At 38.0% G+C, this 20,520-nt stretch overlaps 1 protein-coding gene across 2 annotated transcripts in view; it reads right to left on the bottom strand.

Moving 5' to 3' along the window:
* Window positions 1-119: 119 nt before the first annotated feature.
* The window catches only part of Csde1 (cold shock domain containing E1), a 53,816-nt gene continuing 33,415 nt past the window's right edge, over window positions 120-20,520 (bottom strand). For both annotated transcript variants that reach the window (XM_004641672.2, XM_004641671.2), the window contains 14 exons: window positions 18,749-18,830; window positions 17,967-18,095; window positions 17,744-17,869; window positions 16,633-16,845; window positions 15,182-15,322; window positions 14,928-15,092; window positions 11,772-11,879; window positions 10,674-10,849; window positions 9,561-9,673; window positions 8,468-8,587; window positions 5,455-5,633; window positions 2,747-2,910; window positions 1,751-1,883; window positions 120-1,418 (listed from right to left, as the gene is read on the bottom strand). In XM_004641672.2, the coding sequence (XP_004641729.1) occupies window positions 1,371-1,418; window positions 1,751-1,883; window positions 2,747-2,910; window positions 5,455-5,633; window positions 8,468-8,587; window positions 9,561-9,673; window positions 10,674-10,849; window positions 11,772-11,879; window positions 14,928-15,092; window positions 15,182-15,322; window positions 16,633-16,845; window positions 17,744-17,869; window positions 17,967-18,095; window positions 18,749-18,830 (1,897 nt within the window). In that variant the 3' untranslated portion in view covers window positions 120-1,370. The remainder of the gene's footprint in view (window positions 1,419-1,750; window positions 1,884-2,746; window positions 2,911-5,454; window positions 5,634-8,467; window positions 8,588-9,560; window positions 9,674-10,673; window positions 10,850-11,771; window positions 11,880-14,927; window positions 15,093-15,181; window positions 15,323-16,632; window positions 16,846-17,743; window positions 17,870-17,966; window positions 18,096-18,748; window positions 18,831-20,520) is intronic.

The following is a 20,520-nucleotide window of genomic DNA, read 5'->3' as shown; positions in this document are numbered from 1 at the left end:
AGCGCCGTGGGCCGAAGACCCCGCCCAGGCCACGTGGGCCCACGGCCTAGTCACGAGGCAGGCCGCACCCAACCCCGCGCCTCCCTCCCGGGACGTTCAATAATGAAAGCGCTAGGTGCTAGTGTCTCAAAAATCAGTAAAACTTTATTCGCTTCCATTCTTTCGCCATTAACAGAAAATTGGAGAAAGCAAAAATGTTTCGTGTTTACAAAGATAAATGGCCTTTTTACCTAGAGTTCAAAACCTCAAACAAAGGGGAAGATAAAAGCGCCCTCCCCCACATCCCCTGAGCTGACCCTTGTCATCTTAAAACAAAGCCTTCAGTCCGCTGGCTACTACGCACTCTGCACGCAGCCAATTCAAGGTGAGGGCCAAGGAATCAGACCAATCCACTCCCGTGATACAAAGTTGAACAGGAGCTACACCAAGGGTCGGGTGCCTGTATTTCACAGGACACAGGAACCAGGCGGCTACTTATAAAAAAAACAAGATTCATTTCAGGCACAACTTTTTTTTATTTTTATTATTTTTTTGTTTTGTTTTGTTTCGTTTTGAAATCAATAAAAGAAACCGGGTCCTAGAAGCTGCAGTGATCTAAGCAGCAGCAAATTTGTGCATTCGTCTTTTTTTCTTTTAAATACGATTAAATTATCACACTCCTGGCACACTTCATTTGCATGAAATTCTGCACCATACATTCTAATTGTAAAGTTATTGACCCCCATCCCAAGGGGGGAAAACACTACTCTGGAGATAATTTTCACTGAAATCTAACAAACTTTTAAGTATTTTGTGACAAGATTATAAATGATATGAAAAATAACATTTTAACATTTGGCCATCAACATAAGAAAATGGTTTGCCTATACAAATTTTTAAAATGTAATATAATCTACCCTCCTATGGTCCTCAGAATTAAAGCATAATGAACAGGAAAGAAAAGGAAAAGAATGCAACTGAATGCTAAGGCAGAACACATCTTGCCAGGAGTAATGAAGGTAGAGTATATACTAAATCAAGTGCAGAATTTCATAGGGCCAACAAGGTAACAGTCTGTTTCACTTATACAGGCGAAGTGGATTTTGCAATTACCAGTTGCGTTAAATGCACCAAATAAAGCTCCTAAAGTGATACTAGAAGGCGCCACCTTAAGTTCTCCAGGCTGCAACTGTGCATAATTTTAAAATGGTTTCTTAAATTTATTTATTTTTTTAAACATAACACGAGGAAGGTGTTAAAACTGGTGCAAGAGCTCAATAGAGTAAGTTTTCCAGATTTTGGGAGGGATGAAGAGGGAGATATTCAGAACCCTTCACCAGAATCCCCCCAGCTCGATCATAGTGGATTAAGGATGTGCTTCGTGGATGCGATTAGTCAATGACACCAGCCTGACGGATCTTTCTTTCTGCACCAAATCCCTGTAAGAAATGAAATTGTTGCAGTCAATGAACTGGATACTTGAGAAAGAAGAATACATTCACAATTCCAAAATATAAATGAAAGTACAAACTTTAAACCATACCACTATCAGTTCTTCCCTATTTTAAATCCTTTTAACCCATTACCATATGTGCAAAGTATCATGAGCAGCAGAAATTTCTTACTGAAAGCGACCATTATGTCTGAGAGTAACAATGTGTAAGGGGCCTTAACTAGCTATATGGAGCTCCTTGCTCCACTATGTTTTCTAATGTATCCTGGCAAAGGGCTGTGTTGGTCAGCGTCCATCAAGTCTTGTACAGAATCATACCATTGAGTTATCTGGTCCCCTTGGCTGGCGAAGAACCATTAGGCGAGGAGCACTGGCATCATCCAGGGTGATGTTTTTCAAGCGATTGACCAACCGATCAGGTCGAGGGGCTGCAACAGCCTTAGGGCCCTCGCTGTAATGAGTCAACAGATGAGAAGAAACAATGCTTGTTGGGAAAAAAGCAAATGCTTGCAGAGGAACATGTTTCCCAACTGACAGAATGACTCACTTTTAATAAATGGGAAACATGTCTCATGTAGATAGCTAGCAGGACAAGACAGACAAGTCTATGTATTTTGAATCTATTTTCCTGTTCAAGGTTCCAACTATACAGGAAGACGAAGAATTATTTGAGTGAGGGTAAACCCTAGACTTGCCTGCAACTAGAGACCAATTTCACAAACACCTAAAGCAAAACAGCACATGTAGAAAAGCTTACACAGTAAAATACAAACAAACAGTTATAGATTCTCAGTTCCTCTCACAGTAACCTAATTTTTTAAAGAGGATATAGGAATCAGGATAACGTAAAAGTATAGAAATTGAGTGGCAAGAGTTCAAGCTGTTCTTGAACTTGCTATATGTAGGCCACATCAAAACTTAACAATCCTGCTCAACCTCCTAAGTACTGTGATTACAGCCTGTAAACAGGTAAACATTCTAATTTTAACAGCATATATACTAGAAATGGATTGACAGAAGGAGCTAATAAGCAGAATTCTTGAAGATCAAATACTATATTATCTTTTTATATTTAAGATCTGGCTTAGCACACTGCCCAAGTGTTTCACTAGGCCAGACTTACAACTAAAGGTCAGGTGATGAAGACAGGGTAGAGACCAGAAGCAGAAAGTATCAAAAAAAATAACACAAAAATGACAAAAAGGGGGTTTGGAGAAACCAGGCACAGAAGTGTAAAAAAAGACAATAAAAGTGACATTGCAGAAACTGAGAGACACCCCAGTATGGTTATTAATCTAATCACAACAAACTCACCAGACTCGCCAAACATTACAGGCACTGCACTTGCCAGTGCGCTGGTTAAGGATCACTGAGAACTCCACCTCGTCTCCTGCCTGTAGCTCTATGCCATCCTGAACCTCTTTCACATGGAAAAAGAGCTTCTTGCTATCTCCTACTTCATAGTTAATGAAGCCAAACTACAAAACAAGCAAACAAACAAACAAAAAAGCTTAAAAACAGCACATTCTAGAAGAAAAAGTATCTCTTTGAAGCATATTGCCTTACCAGAAGATTTATAAAAATGATATTAATATCACTATTCTTACTTAACTGCCCATGTGGCAAAATTTTCCAGGGAAGAAACATGTTTGAAATCACTACCATGCGTTTTATATGCCTGGCTATTAAACCAATAAACAACTGCTGTGTTCTGCAGTAATTTAAATTTGGGAAGGGGGAAGAAAGAGAGAGAAAAAGGATGAGAAATAACTAAAATGTGTTATGTATATGTATCAATTTTCCATGAGGAATGCAATTAATATATACTGCAAATATGTAACAACAAAATAAAATTTGGGGGTGGCAGGTGAGGGGTAGTACCAGGGAACAAACCAAGCTTTAGTCTACTCATGCCCCGTCTGTGACAGGGTCTCATAAAGTCAATTAAGTTGTCAGGTTCAAGTTTGAGATCCTCCTGAGTCAGTCTCCTACAGTACACGGGTTACAAGCATGGACACACTACACATGACGAACTGTGTTTTTTGAATTAAAACACAAAACACCAGGGGCCAGGGAGATGGCTCAGTGGAGTAAGCGCTTCCCTGGCAAGCGCAAGGGCCTGAGTTCAATCCCCAGTTCCACCAAAAAACAGAACAAAACAAAACAGCAGCAGGCAGCCATTAATTGAACATAGCAATCATTTTGATCCCCCTCTAGAATTTAGCCAGATATAATACTGAAGGAAATAGGTATATGATGATGTAGTGATGACTCAGTTGTAAGCCCCAAGCTCAAACTTTCCATTACTTGAACAAAATTCAAAAAAAATCTGTTTTGTGTTTGGAATTTAGCTTGACAGTGCAACCAAAAATCCAACTTGGAAAAAAACATGCATCTCTTTGCACCAAAGACACAAATGGGAATACCTCGGTCTAAGTGCCACTCTTGCCCAGACAACACAGTACCTGTGTTAGTAACATCAAGATTGTGTTTCTCCAAAATTTTTTGCACTTATGATTTGCAAAAATGTTGTAATCGTGGCTGCAAAGAAAGTTACTCATACCAGCAGTGAAGAGAAAAATTGCTGAGAAACACAAGAATTCAAAGAAAGAAATTACTTTTGTTTTAAAAAGTCTTGGAAAAATGAATTTATCAGTGTAATTTTGGGGGTTCAGAGCCCATTATGTGGTTTTCCATTATTTTTCTTTTTTTCTTGAGGAAAGGTTTAACTATGCAGTTCAGGTGGGCCTTGAACTTATTTGAAGCTTCAAATTCACAGTAATCCTCCTGCCTCAGTCTTGTGAATACCAGGATTACAGGCATGTGCTCCATTCCTGACCTTTATTTTTTTAATGGGAAAAATATGTCAAGTTCTCACATTATCTGATTTTCAATCACACTGTGAATGAACTGAGTTCTACAGTCCAGGTATCATCATATTTATTATATAGATGTTAAAAAAAACATTGTCTGTAAACTCACAGGCATTTTAGTACGAAGACTAGTTTTGTGCTCTAATCTTATTTATAAACACTTTCAAACATGGGTTCTAAGTGTAGGCTACCAAGGAAGATCTATGGTTTATGCTGGTTTCACTCCAAACTTACTTTCCTTACCATGTACTATTAAGTTTTTTTATTTTTAGTATTAGTTCTTAATGATTATTTTCTCTTTGCTAAGACAGTTTTCTCTTGTCTTTCCCCCGCCTATTTTTATAAAGTATCCCAAATCATTCTGTGTTGTCACACACTTACTAATCCCAGCACTTGGGAGGTTGAGGCAGAAGGATTTTTGAGTTCAAAAGACAGCTAGGTTGGGCATGTGAGATAGCTCAGCAGACTAACTGCAGGGACTGGCGTTTGATACCCCCACATGCCACGCCTGCCCTGCACCCAGGCAGGCTGATCAGACCAAGACTGGGTTCCTGTAATCCCAGTGCTGAGGAGGCAGAAATAGGAGGATCACTATGAGTCCAAGCTGCATAGTGAGACCCTGTACCAAATTCAATCTATCTATCTATCTATCTATCTATCTATCTATCTATCTATCTATCTATCTATCTGACAGGTGGGCTACACAGAGGTTAAGACCAGCCTGAACTACACACATAGTGAGACCTTGTTTCAAAAACCAGTAAAATGGGGCTGGGAAGTAACTTGGTGGTCTAAGCGCCTGGCTAGCAAGCCCAAGGTCCTGGGTTCGATCCTTGGTACTGTGTGCCATGCCAAATGCTGGCCACCAAAACTGGGTGTGGTGGCGCACCCCTGTAATCTCAGCACTGGGGAGGCCGAGACAGGAGAATCACTACAAGTCCAACAAGTCCAAGCTGAATGAGACCCTGTACCAAATAAATAAATGATAAAACCCACACATACACAAAATACACATTAAAACTAAACAACCAAACCTCTTCATGGAAAACAATAAAAAAAGACAAATGCTGATCATGTTCCCTTGGCTAAAAAATGGTCAAGACTTTGGCTACCAATTCTCAAAAAGATAAAATTCAGATGCAGAATTACCTGATCTTTTACACACTCCACCGTGGCCCTACGCAAGGGTGTGATGTTGTAGGCCATAGTCTGTGCATTCTGGCCCAGGACACACAACTGGAACTTAACACTCTCCCCTTTCTGTAGGCAGTCCCCTTTGTTGGCCATCCCAACTATGCCAAATGGATACACCTCACCTTTCATATCCCCTGTAATGAGAAACAAGTACAAAGTCTAAAAATTAAGATTTCACAAAAGTTTTCTGCCAATGGACCCAAATACTGTATAAAGTTGCTAAAAACATGTTGTTCCCTTAAATGTGCCTTGTCTACCCTCTATGTTTATCACCAAGTTTTACTTTAAAGACTAAAGAACCCCTGGCTGTGCAGTGTGGAGTGGTGGTGGTACTGAAACCCAGGGAATTCCTAATTATATCCCAAGCCTACCTTTTCGTTTCCTTCATTTTAATTTTGAAATGGCATCATTGTTGATCGCCCAGGCTGGGCTTGAACTTGTCAGATTGCTTAAACCATAAGCTTTCTCCTACAGTATGGCTCAGAACTTTAACATGTTCACAACAGGGCTGTAATTCGTATGTCTCACTGTGAGGTAGCTTGACCATAGGTAGTAAATGCATACTATCCCAATAGGCAGCTTTTTTTTATTAATTTTCTTACTAAAAAGACAGATAAAAGTGATTTATCTGTATCACCAGTGCTGCCCAAATGGATAATGTGGCATGTAGGCATAACCAATGGCTTAGGCTTGCTGGAAAATGTTAAAATGCCAGATGGTTACTACTTAAGGCCAAAAAGCCCTCCCACCTGTCAGAACACTCTCGACTCTACCACTGCAGTGAAAAAGCAACTCACACACAATACAAACAATACAGTCCTGTTTTTCACTAATCTATCTTACAAAAACTAGCTCCCTGGCTCCATACAGTTGCCTAGAGCTCAGTGCAGGACATACAAAGTATGTTAAACAGAGTTTAGCTGCTTCTTAATTTAGCCCCCAGATAAATCCTAGAAATTAAATAGAGAAACAGATAAGAAGTGAAAATGTTAAAACTAAAAATGCCTTAATCATCTTCCTGGTAAATATAAGGAAAACAAACCTGTAGGAACTAAGAAGTTGGACATTATTCAAAGGGGTCAAATCATATAATGAGAAAAGAAATAAACACAATTTATTAAGAACTTATTTGACTCAATTTTCATAGAATATTCTAAGATAGTATTTTAAAGCTGAGGAAACTGAACTAGGAAAGATTTAATAACCTGTCTAAGACTATACAACTAGGAAATATCCAGCCCCAGTTATGCCAAATTCCAAAATCTTATACTGAATTAAAAGGGTGTTCTCAATAAGGGCTAGTCTTACAACCAAGTTAAACTTTTGATCTGTTTAGTCCTAAAAATCTCTAGCCAAGAGATGCTTTCAAACTGTCTTTTTTCACAAAAATCTTTGGACTATATCCTATAGCTAGTGTTCATAAATAGACTGGTGGAGGGTGCAAAAAGAATTAATGCTGTATGTCTAGCTGTTGGGAGGAGTGGGAGGGTAAGGAATGGGAAAAAAACCAAGTTGTATCATGTACAGTATAAATTCTCTATGATGAATGTGATTGCTATGTACATTTAAAATGTAATAATAAAAATCTGATATATATCTCCTTAAAGCTTCATGTGATGATGGGCAGGACCTGCGGGAGGTGACTGGACTATGGGGGTTGTACAGGTGGCTTGATGCTAGCAGATGAGGTCTGGTTGGAAGAAGTGGGTTGCTGGGGGTGTGGCATGAGTGAAAGGATTTATTCATTTCCCAGCTCTCCTGCTGCTGTTTCTTGGATGCCACGCCTTGAGCAACTCCCCTCTGCCACACACCTGTGCTATGTATGCTGCCGTGCTTTGAAGCCAGCTGTCTATGGACTGAAACGTTGGCCAAAATAAATCTCTCCTTTGAAAGTTGCAAAGGGGGCATCAGTCACTGTCCCAGCAAGGAAAAAATAAGATAAGCAGCATGTTTAATGGAAGAAGGGCAACTGGATACCATCTTTTAAGTTAAAAGCTCGAACTCAGGGCCTTTTCAGGGATGCTATGTCATGATGGCATTAATTTAAAACTTGATAAAATGTTGTTTTCTTTGTGAACCAAGCATTACTTCTGTTTATAGATTACTGTATTCAAGACAGGACCATAATATGTATGTCTCACTACTGGACAGCTCCCACGTAAACGTATTATATTCCCAAAAGCTTGAGTCACTGGTGGTACACGCACGACTTCTCACTCAGTGGTACAAGTTGGTGGGAATGTGTTAAAGCTTCTGGTCTGCTCCACCATTATGTGCTACTGTAATCTCAATCATCCAGAGCTCCCTATTTCTACTGGACTTATTTTACATACACATATCATAAAGTCTGTCTTTCTCCTAATGACTATTAGAAGAAAGGGCACAGAAAATTCCTGAAGATAGACAGAAAAAGTATTAAGTTGAAAATGGAGGGACTCCTGGTCAGGAGATGAAAACTTGGATCTCCACAGAATCTTTTAAGTTAGCCATTAAGGAACAGACAAACTTTTGCACAAGGTAAAACCACTTATAAAACGGTTATTAATCTAGCTATGAATAAGAAGAATGAAACTGTCAAGTGTGTATCATCATTCCATCAAATACATGCTTTTTGTGTGTCACTGTGTTCTCAGACTATCAAATAACTCACAGCTTCTCATGTTTCAATCATATGCTCACAGAGAAGTGGTTTATCAAAATTCAAATCTGGGCCAACCTCATTTCTAAGGAGTGTTAAAAAAACCAAACAGGCAGAGGAGAAAGTCTCTTCTTAACACAGGTTCCGTCTGTGTGTTTTCTTCTGTGGGGGTGGTGTTCAATCCTATTAGGGCTTGAACTCTGGGTCTCATGCATGATAGGAAAGCACTGTGTCATCCAAATCCCTTCATTTAGCTTGAACTCCAGAGTTTAAAACCTTCACAATGTTCCTCAGAAGATATAGATTGCAAGCCACCAGGCAGGTGCTTACCCTCTTCCACAATTTCAATCATTCCTTGATACTCAGTCTGTGTTGGATCAACACTTCTCAGAGGGCGAATGACTTTACCAGAGTAGATGGTGGGATCAGCTTCCTCAGTAATACCATTCACTAGGAACAAATGCATACGTCACTTTCAATAGCCTTATAAACAGTATCTGTAAATGTTAACAAAGTAAGCAGATTGTCTAGTATTCTTCAAACAGAGCAGGGAACTTGAAACCAAGTTCTATTTCTAGAATAGCTGCTTGACTTTAAAACTTTTACAAAACTAAATGTCTCATTTTACTAAATACAACAAATAAAACCTGTTTAGGGAATTAACACTCATTTTTAAATCATGCCTTGTACTCTCTCCCCACCTTTTTGAGGTGACAAAAAAATGGTCACCTATTTATGTAAGGCCTTTTCTGGTCTCCAAAATGAAAATGTCAATACTTATTTACATCCATACAGGTAGTTCTGATTTATCTTTGTTTTTAGCACATACTACCTTTTTAAACAATCAACACTAAATATTTTACTCATTTGCCCACTTTTTCTACCAAACGACGCAAGGAGAGATTTGTCTGATTACTGTATCCCCGCTGGCAAATAAAGTATCATACACCTAGCTATTTACAGAAATGAAAAGAATAGGTTCAATCACCATTTGTCTGAGTCTCAAGAGAAAATATTTTTTGAAAGTTTAAATCTTAATTATGTATCTTTTAAAGGTCAGGGATCATAAATGGTTAGTAGTTTGAATTTCCCCTTTACACTTGTCCCCAAACAACCCTGTACTGGAATGCCTCTCCTTAACCATATATATATAGTCATTTTTTAAAAGAGACACCTAATATCTATAGTACAGCCTCCAAAACTTCAGCAACCACCACTGTCATTTGAAGAACTTTTAAAACTCAGTAGGTCTAGGGTCGGGTCAGAGGACTTACATTTCTAACAAGCAGCCACGTTACAATACTTACCTGGATGAGTATCATACTTCAGAAGAATCCCTGAGAACAGATGTAAAACTGGGCCTTATCTTCTTTTCCCAAACCTACCCTTTATCTTCCACTCAAACGTAAGTTAAATACCTTACCTGAGTGAGTTTTGTTTACTTTTTCAGCACTAACTTTGTTGCCTTTTCCTTTGGACAAGCTGTATTCAACCATGTCCCCCAGTTCCAGGCTATCAACATCACCAGAGAATTCACTAAGAGAAAATGACATTTAAAATAGGACATTCTCACAAACAGCAAGTGGCAGTCTTTTACAACATTCATGGAATGTTTACTTGTGATGGCTGTTGTTTTGAGTACTTTATATACTGACTCATTTAAATAACTTTTAAAACCCAACAGGTGATTTACTGTCAGAGAATTTGCATTTCCCACCAAAGCCTCCTATAAAGAGAGTACAGCAGTCCCTGCCATTTGAGTTGTGAACTTTCACAGGTTTACTGCATAAGACTTTGTCAGATTACAAATGAGTGTCAAATGTTTTGGAATGGAACTAATTTGTAAATTGAGGATTTATTATGCCATTATTCCCAGCTTCAAGATAATGAAACCAAGACACAAAAAGTGAATTCATTTGACAAAAAGTACAGTACCAAGGATCATGAATGACAGAGCCCATAGTCAAAACTCAACAATCTGTTTCTAAGAGTCCACATTCTTGTATGCTATATAGCAAATGTACCAAGATATAAAACAAAAAAATTCTTCCAACGAAGCAGAAAGGCTCTTGTTCAAAGATGGCATGTGTCTTTTTTATTTTTAGTCACACATTTTCTACAAAGAGATAGATGATTAACTTTAGAATGTATCTCATCGTAATTTACCAGTATGAAACCTGGCGTTAAAAAAAAAAAAAAAACCAGGGCCGGGGAGATAGCTCAGTAGAATAAGTGCTTGAGTTTAATCCCCGGTACTGGGGGAAAAAAAATCAAGAAATACATAATGAGCTTTTTTTGGTGTGGTGCAGGAATCCAACCTGGCGCCTTGCTCATGCTTTATCATGGAGCTTTCCCCGCTCCTCTCCTCACTGAATACTACTTTTTTTTTTGTGGAACCAGGGATTGAACTCAGGACCCTGCACTTGCCAGGTAAGTGCTTATTCTACTGAGCTATCTCCCTGGGCCCTTCACTGAATACTTTTGACTCTTATGTAAAGCAATGAAAAACTTTAAGTTCCCCAAAGATATTCCTTACCTGTAATGGAAAAAGATTTCCTTATCATGATTGGCTGTTTCAATAAATCCAAAATTATCTTTCAGAGTTGCCACATAACCCAAGAGCCTCTTGGAGTTGGAATTACGACCTAAAAGTCGCACACAAGTTGCAACCTGCTGCCCAGGCCTCTGTTTGTCACTAATAGTAAATTCAACCTGTGAAAAATAAGGATCATCAAACCTTATTTCTTCCATAGGTTCCTTAACTCTGAAAATGAGAGCTGAAACTCCTTACCATGTTTTACATTCTAGAAATCTTTCCTATTTTCATAAAATAAATTTTGGCCAAAAGGTAATTATTTCATAGAATAAATTTCCTAAGTTCAGTTTCCAGGAATTTTTTTTTTGGGGGGGGTCTTTTTGAGACAAGTTATGTCTTTAAGTGCAAGTTATGTACTTCAGGCTGGCCTTGAGCTCATTTTGTAGCACAGGCTGGTCTCTAACTCCCAATGATCTGCCTGCCTTAGCCACCTGGAGTGCTGGGATTACAGACATGTACTACCTGCCCAACTTTTTTTTAAAAAATGGCTATCTGGGGGGGAATTACCTGCTCGCTTCCCTCCCTCCTGTCCCTCTCTCAGGACAGGAGCTTTCTTTCTCTCAATAAATATATTCTGCTCATAAAAAAAAGGCTATCTAAAAAGCAGACTACTATGAGAAAAAGATTAAGAGCAGTGTAAAATCTTTATGATTTTACTTTGATAATATTTAATAAATGTTTCAACTTTCTTAGCAATATTATCAATTTATCTAAGCTAGTGGATTTAAGCATGTCCTTTCTAATGCTTAAGTTTGATTCCTCAAAAAGCTGTTAACAAAGAGCTTGCTAGACCCTGTGTTAAATGAGTTGTTCTTAAATAGGAAGTTGATCATATACAGTCAACTTTTCAAATGCAAAAGAAAAGTAAAATTTGATAAAATTTAAAGACTTTAGCGACTATCTTGGGGCCAGGGACATGGCTCAGTGAAATAAGCGCTTCCCTGGCAAGCGCAAGGGCCTGAGTTCAATCCCCAGTCTCCCCCCCCCCCCCCCACACGTGACTATCTTTAACTGTCAAATAATGCAAATTTGTCTTGCCTTATCTCCTATCTGAGGAGAAGTAGATCCTTCCACATCCTTGGCTTGAAAAGCAATAGTTAGTTTCACTCCACAATCATCATAAACAATAATGCCATCCTCAGCCTCCTAAAAGGAGAGTACAATGAAAACAGTGTCAAGAACAAAAGAAGCAGCATGTATGGAACAGCAATACCAGCATCTATTGTTTTTCTTTTCTTTTCCTTTATGGTACCAGGGGTCAAACTCCACATCCTGCACTTGCCAGGCATTCATGCCACTGAGCTATCTCCTCAGCCCCAAGCAACTATTCTTCATAAAGATGTTTGAGGGAAAAAACTAGCAGAGCCACAGATTTCTCATTTCTAACCAAGTAGAAAGCCTGTACAGAAGAAGCCACAGTGTCCTATGCTACTTCAGATACTACTCCACACTGTTTTGGACACAATGTCAATATATTTACCAATACATGAGATTTAAATGTGGTACACAATCTAGTACAGTTTATAATGTGCTTGGCATAAGTACATTTCTGTACAATGACATTTACTTTATTGAATTTTTTTTTTTTTTTTTTTTTGAGACAGCACTTTACTATGTAGTTCAGACTACCTTTGAACTCACTTGGTAGCCCAGCCTGCTAGCCTTGAAGTCAAAGTGAACCTCATGCCTTATTGGGATTATAGGCATGTACCACCACTCCAAGCCATTTTATTGAATATTTATATTATGCATTTTTTATTATCAAATTTGTTATAGCAAGATCACCTCCACAATTAACTTTCCCTTATTTCACAAACTACAAATGTCTTAAAAAATGAAATAAACTTAGCCAAGTTACAACAGTCCAATAGCTCCATAGTAGCTTTTTTTGGGTTTGGTTTGAGATAGTCTTTTTATATTGTCCAGGTTGGTCTTGCACTATGTAGCCCAGGCTGGCCTCAAACTTGTGGTCTTCCTCCCTTAGCCTCTCAAGTGCTGGCATCACAGGTGTGTACCACCAGGCCTAGCTTTTCACTCTGGCTTTTTAAAAATTATAGGGTGTAGAGGCACAAGCCTGTAACTTGAGGCAGATTACCACGAGTTCTAGGCCAGTGAGGGATATACACTGAGCTCAAGGCCAGGCTTCACTACAGAGTGAGACCCTACGTCAAAAAATCAAGAATTATAGGACATTCCACCATTTCTCTCATGCTTCCTACCCTATATCTCCATTATGTCTGTCCCTAGTTCAAGAGCTGTATTAAGTAATTTCCTACAAATCTTCACTTGTCTTCTTCCACCCTTATCTTTCATATTCACTCCTTTAGCTGCCCAAGGCACATATATCTGATAGTACTTTTTTTTTTTTAAAGACAGGGTCTCACTATGTAGCTCAGTCTGGCCTTGAACTCATGGCAATCCTCCTGCCTTAACCTCCTTAGTGCTGGGATTAGAAGTGTGCCCCATCACATCTGGCTGATTGACAAGAGAAATCTTTTCCTTGGAGTACAAAACTATGTCTAAATTCTTTAGCATAGCAATCAACCCCCTCTCAATCTTGCCACACTTTGCTTTTTCATTTTCATTTTTATCCCCCATCACCTAAAACCAAAAGCATACCACCAGCTTGCTTTCAAGCTACCTATTGCTTTCCATAGAAACCCAGACCTTCTCTCATTTGCATACCTTTTCCATGAAAAATGATTTATCTCCACATATTCAATACCAACACCTTAATGGAACTACCGCAGATCCTGCCTGTTAGGATCTTTCCAAGAGCGCTAATTGACCAGGGGTCAGTGGGTGGTATATTTCACTGGGAATGAATGCAGAGAAGGCTAAAATTTCCTCTTTCCACAGGTCTAAATTGCCAGGAAGCTTCAAATTTGTTATTTTCCTGCCTCAGTATCCTAAGCACCTGGGACTACGGGCACCTGTGACTGTGCCCAAATTCTTTTTTTTTTTAAGTCTCCTAGGGATTGACCATGGGACCTCATGCATGCTAGGCAAGCAATTTACCACTGATTTACATTTGTACTCCTACTCCTTTGTGAGATGCTCAAGATAGCTTTGAATTTGCAATTACTCTGTGTTAGTCACCTAAGCAGTCAAGACTATTGGCATGTGCTACCATATTATTTTTCTCACTGATTTTTAGACAAGGTTTTGCTATGTATAGACTAGGCTGACCTTCAACTAAATTATCTGGCTGGCTTCAAGATATGATCCTGAATTTAGCCTTTGAGCATTGGTATTATAGGTATGTGTGCCATTACCCTGGCCCTTTATTGACTTTAAATAATTTTTTTTTTTTTTTTTGAGGCAGAGTCCCATGTATAGCTCAAGCTGGTCTTGAACTTCGTAGGGTCCAGGCTGGTGTCAAACTCAGCAATTCTGCTTTGGCCTCCTGAATGCTGGGATTAGTAGCATTAAACACCACACCCAGTCTTTTTTTTTTTTAAATTTAATGTATTTGGTAGAGTTTCACTACGCAGCTTGGGCTTGTAGTGATCTTTCTGTTTTCAGCCTCCCCAACACTGGAATTACAGGCATGTTCTACCACGCCCAGACTCGGTGCTGGCTCAACATGCTGGAGACACCAGATCAGGGCTGGTGCAGAAGGTGGTGTAGAGGATTGAACCTTGCACTTACCCAAGCAGGTGCTTAGTCTGTTGAACTATCTCACCGGCCCCCCACACCCAGACTCTTACTAACTTTTAAAAGCAGTATTTTCTATCTGAATTACTTACGTCTACATCTTTTGCTATTTACCTGAGAGAAGCTATCTTAAGCACCTTTGTATTTCCTTGTCAGTAGATTTTGCCAATAAATGGCACTTCAAAAATTATGAACAGAATCCACCCAATCTTGAAAGTTTAAATTGTTTAGAAGACATTACTAATATTTTGGGTTACTGGTTCCTAAATGCAGGTGATTTGGCCTCCAAAGAATATCTCACAATATCTAGAGAAACTTCTGGAAATCACACTGGGTAAGTGTAGGACTATTAATCTCTATTAAGGAGATACCATGTGCTATTTAAACAGCCTACTCTCTACAACAAAGAATATCAAAATGTTAACTGTAAGAAACTTTACTTCACTATTAATATTACAAGGAATTGTTAAAACAATACTCCATTTTATGTGAAAGTAAAACAGGAAGGGAGAACTACAAAAATCACATAAACCTTACCTTCTCCTTGGCTTTATTGGGGCTAGTGGTTTTAGGATTGGAAAAAGTGGCTTCTCTTTCTACAGTTCCCAGAAAACGATGTTCTGAATGAGAGTGGAATGAAACCGTGCCCTTGGGAAGTTTTTTAATCCTAATAGCATGATTTCTTTGGGCAGAGAGCATATCCTACAAGATATTTTACAAAATTAACTTTAGAATTGACACATCAAACATTAGAAACCACTTCTGAAATATTATTCTCAAATGCTACTCACAGGAACCACAGTAAATTCTACTTCATCTGCAATATGGAGCTGGTTCCCATCCAGAATTTCACTGAAGTGGAAGAACATACGAGCATCCCGATCCACACACTTGATGAAACCAAAACCATCTCTCATGGCAGCGATTACACCCTGAAATCCAAGTAATACTACTGTTAGCTGTGGAAATGGTTAAGTAAGGGAACATTCAAGTTTGAAAGCATCACCAATTCGTTAGGAATTTTTTCTATAAATAACCCAAATATAATCCAGATTTTTATTTTTTTTTTTCACTTGAATACAATCATTGCTTTCAATAAAGTAACACAACCCCAGTAATTTCCCCAGGCTTGCCACATTCTACCCCTTGGCAAATATTCATGAGAAAAAGTTACCATTATTTGAACATACACACATAGCTATTATCTGTATGTCAAAAACCCAAGCCTAATGATAGTATAACTCCTAAAGATTTCAAAAATTCACCAATCAAAACTCAGAAGTTAGAAACAATAGCCAGTTCTTTTTGAGTTTAAGCACACGAAAAGCTTAAGAGTTAGGCCTAAAAAAGAAAATAGAAAACCTTTTGTGGTTTTGTCCTTTTTACTAAATTGTTAGCTCTGCGAGGGCATTATAGCCTGGAACACCCAAATTTTATTGAAGTAACACAATTATCAACATTTCATCAGTACATATTGCGTATTTACTAACACAGAGGTGATTATTCTGTCAATTAGCTTTGAGTGAGAGCTAAACAATATTCTGGCACTTAATCTCTGCCAAGTTCTATGGCAACCAAGCTACATACTCCCAACTATAAAGGAAAACATCCTCCTGAGATTGCTTTCTTTTTTTCTCTTTCAAACCACAAGTTCAAGCCTTAAAACTAAGTTAGAAGCACATACTTTTAAGTGTTAAGATTAGTTGCCCAAAATCAAAAAGTGTCAGGAAATTTAAAACTTCACTGAATGTACCTGGTTTCGATGACAACACTATAGATAAAACAAATCCAAGCAGAACTAAATATAAATTATGCCTGAAAAAGTCAGTTCACAAAAACTGAGTTTGTAGAACATGTTTCTGAAACCATTTTGGCACACAACAGTCTTGGACACACCCATTATTTTAAGAAACACTTTTGGAAAATTTACCTATTATATTAAAGGAATTGAATGTCCTCATTCTTCATGTTTAAGGGTCAGAAAATCAGACTCTCAAAATACCTTAGCAATCAGCCAGTTCAAGTTTTCATTCTAAAACTATTCCACATACTTCTAAGATTAGATGGCAGAGGCAGATGTCACTTCAGACTTGCTCAAATGTCTGTGGTTCTTAATTACTCTAACACAGCAACTTCCCAACATGGTAATTAACTTGTAAGAACTTCAATTTAACAGTACATACTTAAACATAACACTACTCCTTCCACATTAGATACAGGCCCAGTAATACTGAACACTCACCATTTCTCTAGCTTCATTAGTGAACTGAAATGTATTTGATAGAACTTCTATATTGGTTGCTCGTTCTAATTTGTCACGCCGGTCTGTTGAAATATTAAACCTAACATGGTCACCTTCGAGCAGGGTCACCTTGGATTTTGTATCTTTATCTCCAAAAGGAAGTTCTTTAGGAATCACAAAATCAACTTTGATTCGTCCCGGCAGTGGGTCATTCTGATAAGAAGGGAAAAATATTTTAGGTGGAGATTTTTCATCCATCCTGGTTCTAAGCCCAACAATAGAAACATATAGAGCAAACCCACACTATTTATAATATAGATCCCTGAAGCAAAAGTGTATTGACAACATTAATTTCAAAGTTTCATGTTCGGTGGTCACATGATACAAACATAAAAATCTTAACATCGTAATTTAAGAACCCACACTGTCATCAAGAGATAAAATTTGATATAAGAACTTTTTAGTCTTTCAATAATTCGCATTTCCTCAGCAATGCCGCCACCCATCATCTTTTTCATCAAAAAAAGGGCAGTGGGCTGACGAAACAGCTCAGTGGACTAAGTACCCACTTAGGCAAGCACAGGGACTGGGGTTTGATTCCTGGCACTACACACCACCTTGGCCGTGGCCTCGGGTGCACTGAGCTGGCCACCAAGTCCGGGTGTGGTGACACATGCCTGCAACCCCAGTCAGTGCTAGGGAGGCTAAAACCAGGAGGATCACTATCAGTTAGAAATGTGTAGTGAGATCCTGCACCAAACACGTTAAAAAATAAATAAAAATTAAAAAATAAAAAGAGTGGAAGACTGACTGAAGAGCAGAAAACGAATGTATTTCCATTCTGTATTATGCTAAAATATTTTCTAAGTTAAGCAACATTTCTTTTGGCCTTTTCTCATCACTCGGTGAAAAAATACATATTCACAGACATATCAATCAGTAGTCCCTTACTTGGTTTAATTGTATGTGCCAAGAAATACTTATGTTCCACTCTCTTGTAACTACATTAATTATAAGGAATAAAATTCAGAATACCATACCATATTGTTCTATTACTAATGAGGGAAAAAAAAAAAAAAAAAAAAGAATGGTACTGGAAAGGACAACTTACCTGGTTTTTACTGGGTACTTTTGGGATAACTTTGGTTACAATTCCTTCAAAATGTTCAATGCTGATATCTTCAAAAATGACTGTTCCTTGAGGCAATAATCTAACATCTGTTGCAACTTCTTTACCCTGAATCAGAAGGGGATGAGGCACAAAATTTTAAGTCTTTCACAAAAATGTAATCCACTATGACAAGGCCAAAGGACAAGTGAGCTGACTATCTTACATTTCTGTCCTTGATTGTGAACTCCACATCATCTCCAGGCTGCAAGGTTTCCAGGTCACCTTTAAACTCACTGTAGTGGAAGAATATTTCTTTTACCACATCACCTCTTTCAATAAAGCCAAATGCCTCCTAAAACAGAACAAACAAAACCCAGACAGAAAACCCAAAATTATTATTACCACTTGGTATGAATTTATTATCACAAAATGAATAAACCCTTTCAAAAAATTATAATGCTGTTAAAATAATTTGTTAAAAGTCCAATATTATTAAGAGTCCCTCACCACCCTGTTTTTTGTGATAGAATCTGCTTAGTTCAGAGGGCTGGCCAAATAGCTCAGCGGATTAAAGGCACCTGCTTAGGCAGACAAAGGGGCTGGGAGTTCGATCCCTGGGCCTGCCCTGCTGGCTCCACTCTCAGGGTGCACTGAAATAGTGATTGAGACTGGGTGTGGTGATGATTGCCTGTTATCCCAGCACTTGGGAGGCTATAAACAGGAGGATCACTACAAGTCTAATCTTCGCAGTAAGACCCCGTACTAAAAAATACAAAAAAGAATGCTAGTTCAGGCTGGCCTTCAACTCAATAGCAATCATCTTGCCTCAGCCTCCTGAGTGCTGGGATTATAGGTATGTACCAACAGGTCTAGCTGAGGACATACCTATTTTCAAGAACACCAACTGAATTAGCAACCAAGGAATTTTGGAATTTTTTAAAGCAGAAGGAGGAAAACAATTAGTTTGGATGTCAAGAACAAATTTTCAAATTTGCTGACTCTTACCTTCATGGCACAAACTACTCCCTGACAGCGGGCTTGTTTCTTTTTCAACAGCATAATGTTACGAGCACTTACAGCACCAGTACTAGAAAATAATGGAAGGGAAATAAATGTATTAAAAATGCACTGGCTTAGGTGTTAAGTCTAGAAAAACAACTATTTTTATAGCTTCAAAACTTATGACATCACTAAAACCAAATTCATATGAAAGAATTATCACATCTAATTCTTTTTACATTGCTTCACATGTAAAGGAACTGCTCCAGCTCCTGAACCTTCTGGCATATTTTTCCCTTGAAGTGTTGCTTTCTTAAAACACAAAATCACTATCCCACAGAACTCAAACAGACACAACTTGAACACTATCTGAAACACTAAAATTTTAGAGGTTACTGAACAAAACATTTGATAAATATTATGTGCTGTCAACTGAGGTACTAGTGAAAAGATGAATTTTAAGGGATGGTCTGTTATTGTAAGTGCTAAATTTAGTACCTATCTCTATTTTTAATTAAATAGCTACAAATGAAAATGGGAATAAACTTTGCCTGTCTACATTTTTGCAGTATTCCTTATGCTTTAAAAAATAACATTCACCCCACTGGAGAAATTAAACCAGTTAAGAGACCATCACATTGCTACACTGCCCCATCACTGAATAGCTGCAACGTAAATTTACAGATACCACAAACAGACTACACAATATACAACAGCATTGTTAATATACTTGTTTTAAGAGTTGGAAGTTATTTCCCTTAATTCTTCACAAATAAATGGTAATCCTAGTTTCCTTTTTCTCTAAAAATGCGACTAACAAAAATCCTACAGTTTCTTTGCAACTTGCTGCAGTGATTTAAAAGCTGTGTGAATGTAATCAAGTAACAGTAAAAACTTGTATTTCATTTCACAGATGAAAAAACTTATCAGGTAAAGCTATTAAAAGAATAACTACATAAATATTTAACATAAATGCTTGGCATGTAACAATATAATAAAGGTTAAATAAAGCCTTTTCAGTGGCTCTCTCCTCAAACTAAAGATTTACCTATTTTCTAAATTGCAGAATAAGACCTTCATACTGTAAGTAGGGATACTGGTACCCACAACTCAACCTTATTCTTTCCACCCTTGCAAGAGGTATGATTCAAGGTAAATAATTTTGTATGTACTCATGAAATTTCCCTTCCATATGCTGTTGAGGAATGCATCCCAGTACTTTCTCCAACTTCCTATTTTTAAGTTCCATCTCTGCTTGCACCTTGTCTCTACTCCAAATATAAAAACATTTACTCCTGTGTTTCTTAACTATACTTTTCTTAAATGCTTATGCAAATGAATGTTACAGCTGTTTTCAGGCCATCACTAGCATCCAAGTTTCAGTACTATATGTAACTGTACAGTTGATGTTTCTATGTAGGTAGGTATACGACGAACACTTCAAACACTTAACTGCCAAAACAAGTATAATTCTCCTCCCACCCTGAGTACTCTTTCCAGTATCTCATTAGTTCATCATCTGCCCAGCAGGCCAGGCCAGGGTAGGGAAAAAAACCCAACTTGGAGGTTTTTCTCAATTCTGATTTTCATAACTATTGGCCTATACTTGGATCTAATCTTTCACAGTAACTCTCACATCATCACTACCACAGCATCCATTCCTACTCTCTAATGTCATCACTTCCAAAACTCTAACTCAACTATACTCTCCCACTTTGAGGTATGTCTAAGATTCTTTTTTTTTTTAAAATTTTTATTTATTTATTTATTTATTTAGT

Source organism: Octodon degus, unplaced genomic scaffold (assembly GCF_000260255.1).
Source record: "Octodon degus isolate 3935 unplaced genomic scaffold, OctDeg1.0 scaffold00140, whole genome shotgun sequence".
Taxonomy (NCBI): domain Eukaryota; kingdom Metazoa; phylum Chordata; class Mammalia; order Rodentia; family Octodontidae; genus Octodon; species Octodon degus.
The sequence above is the reverse complement of the archived record's forward strand: the minus strand, read 5'-3'. Positions and strand labels throughout refer to the sequence as shown.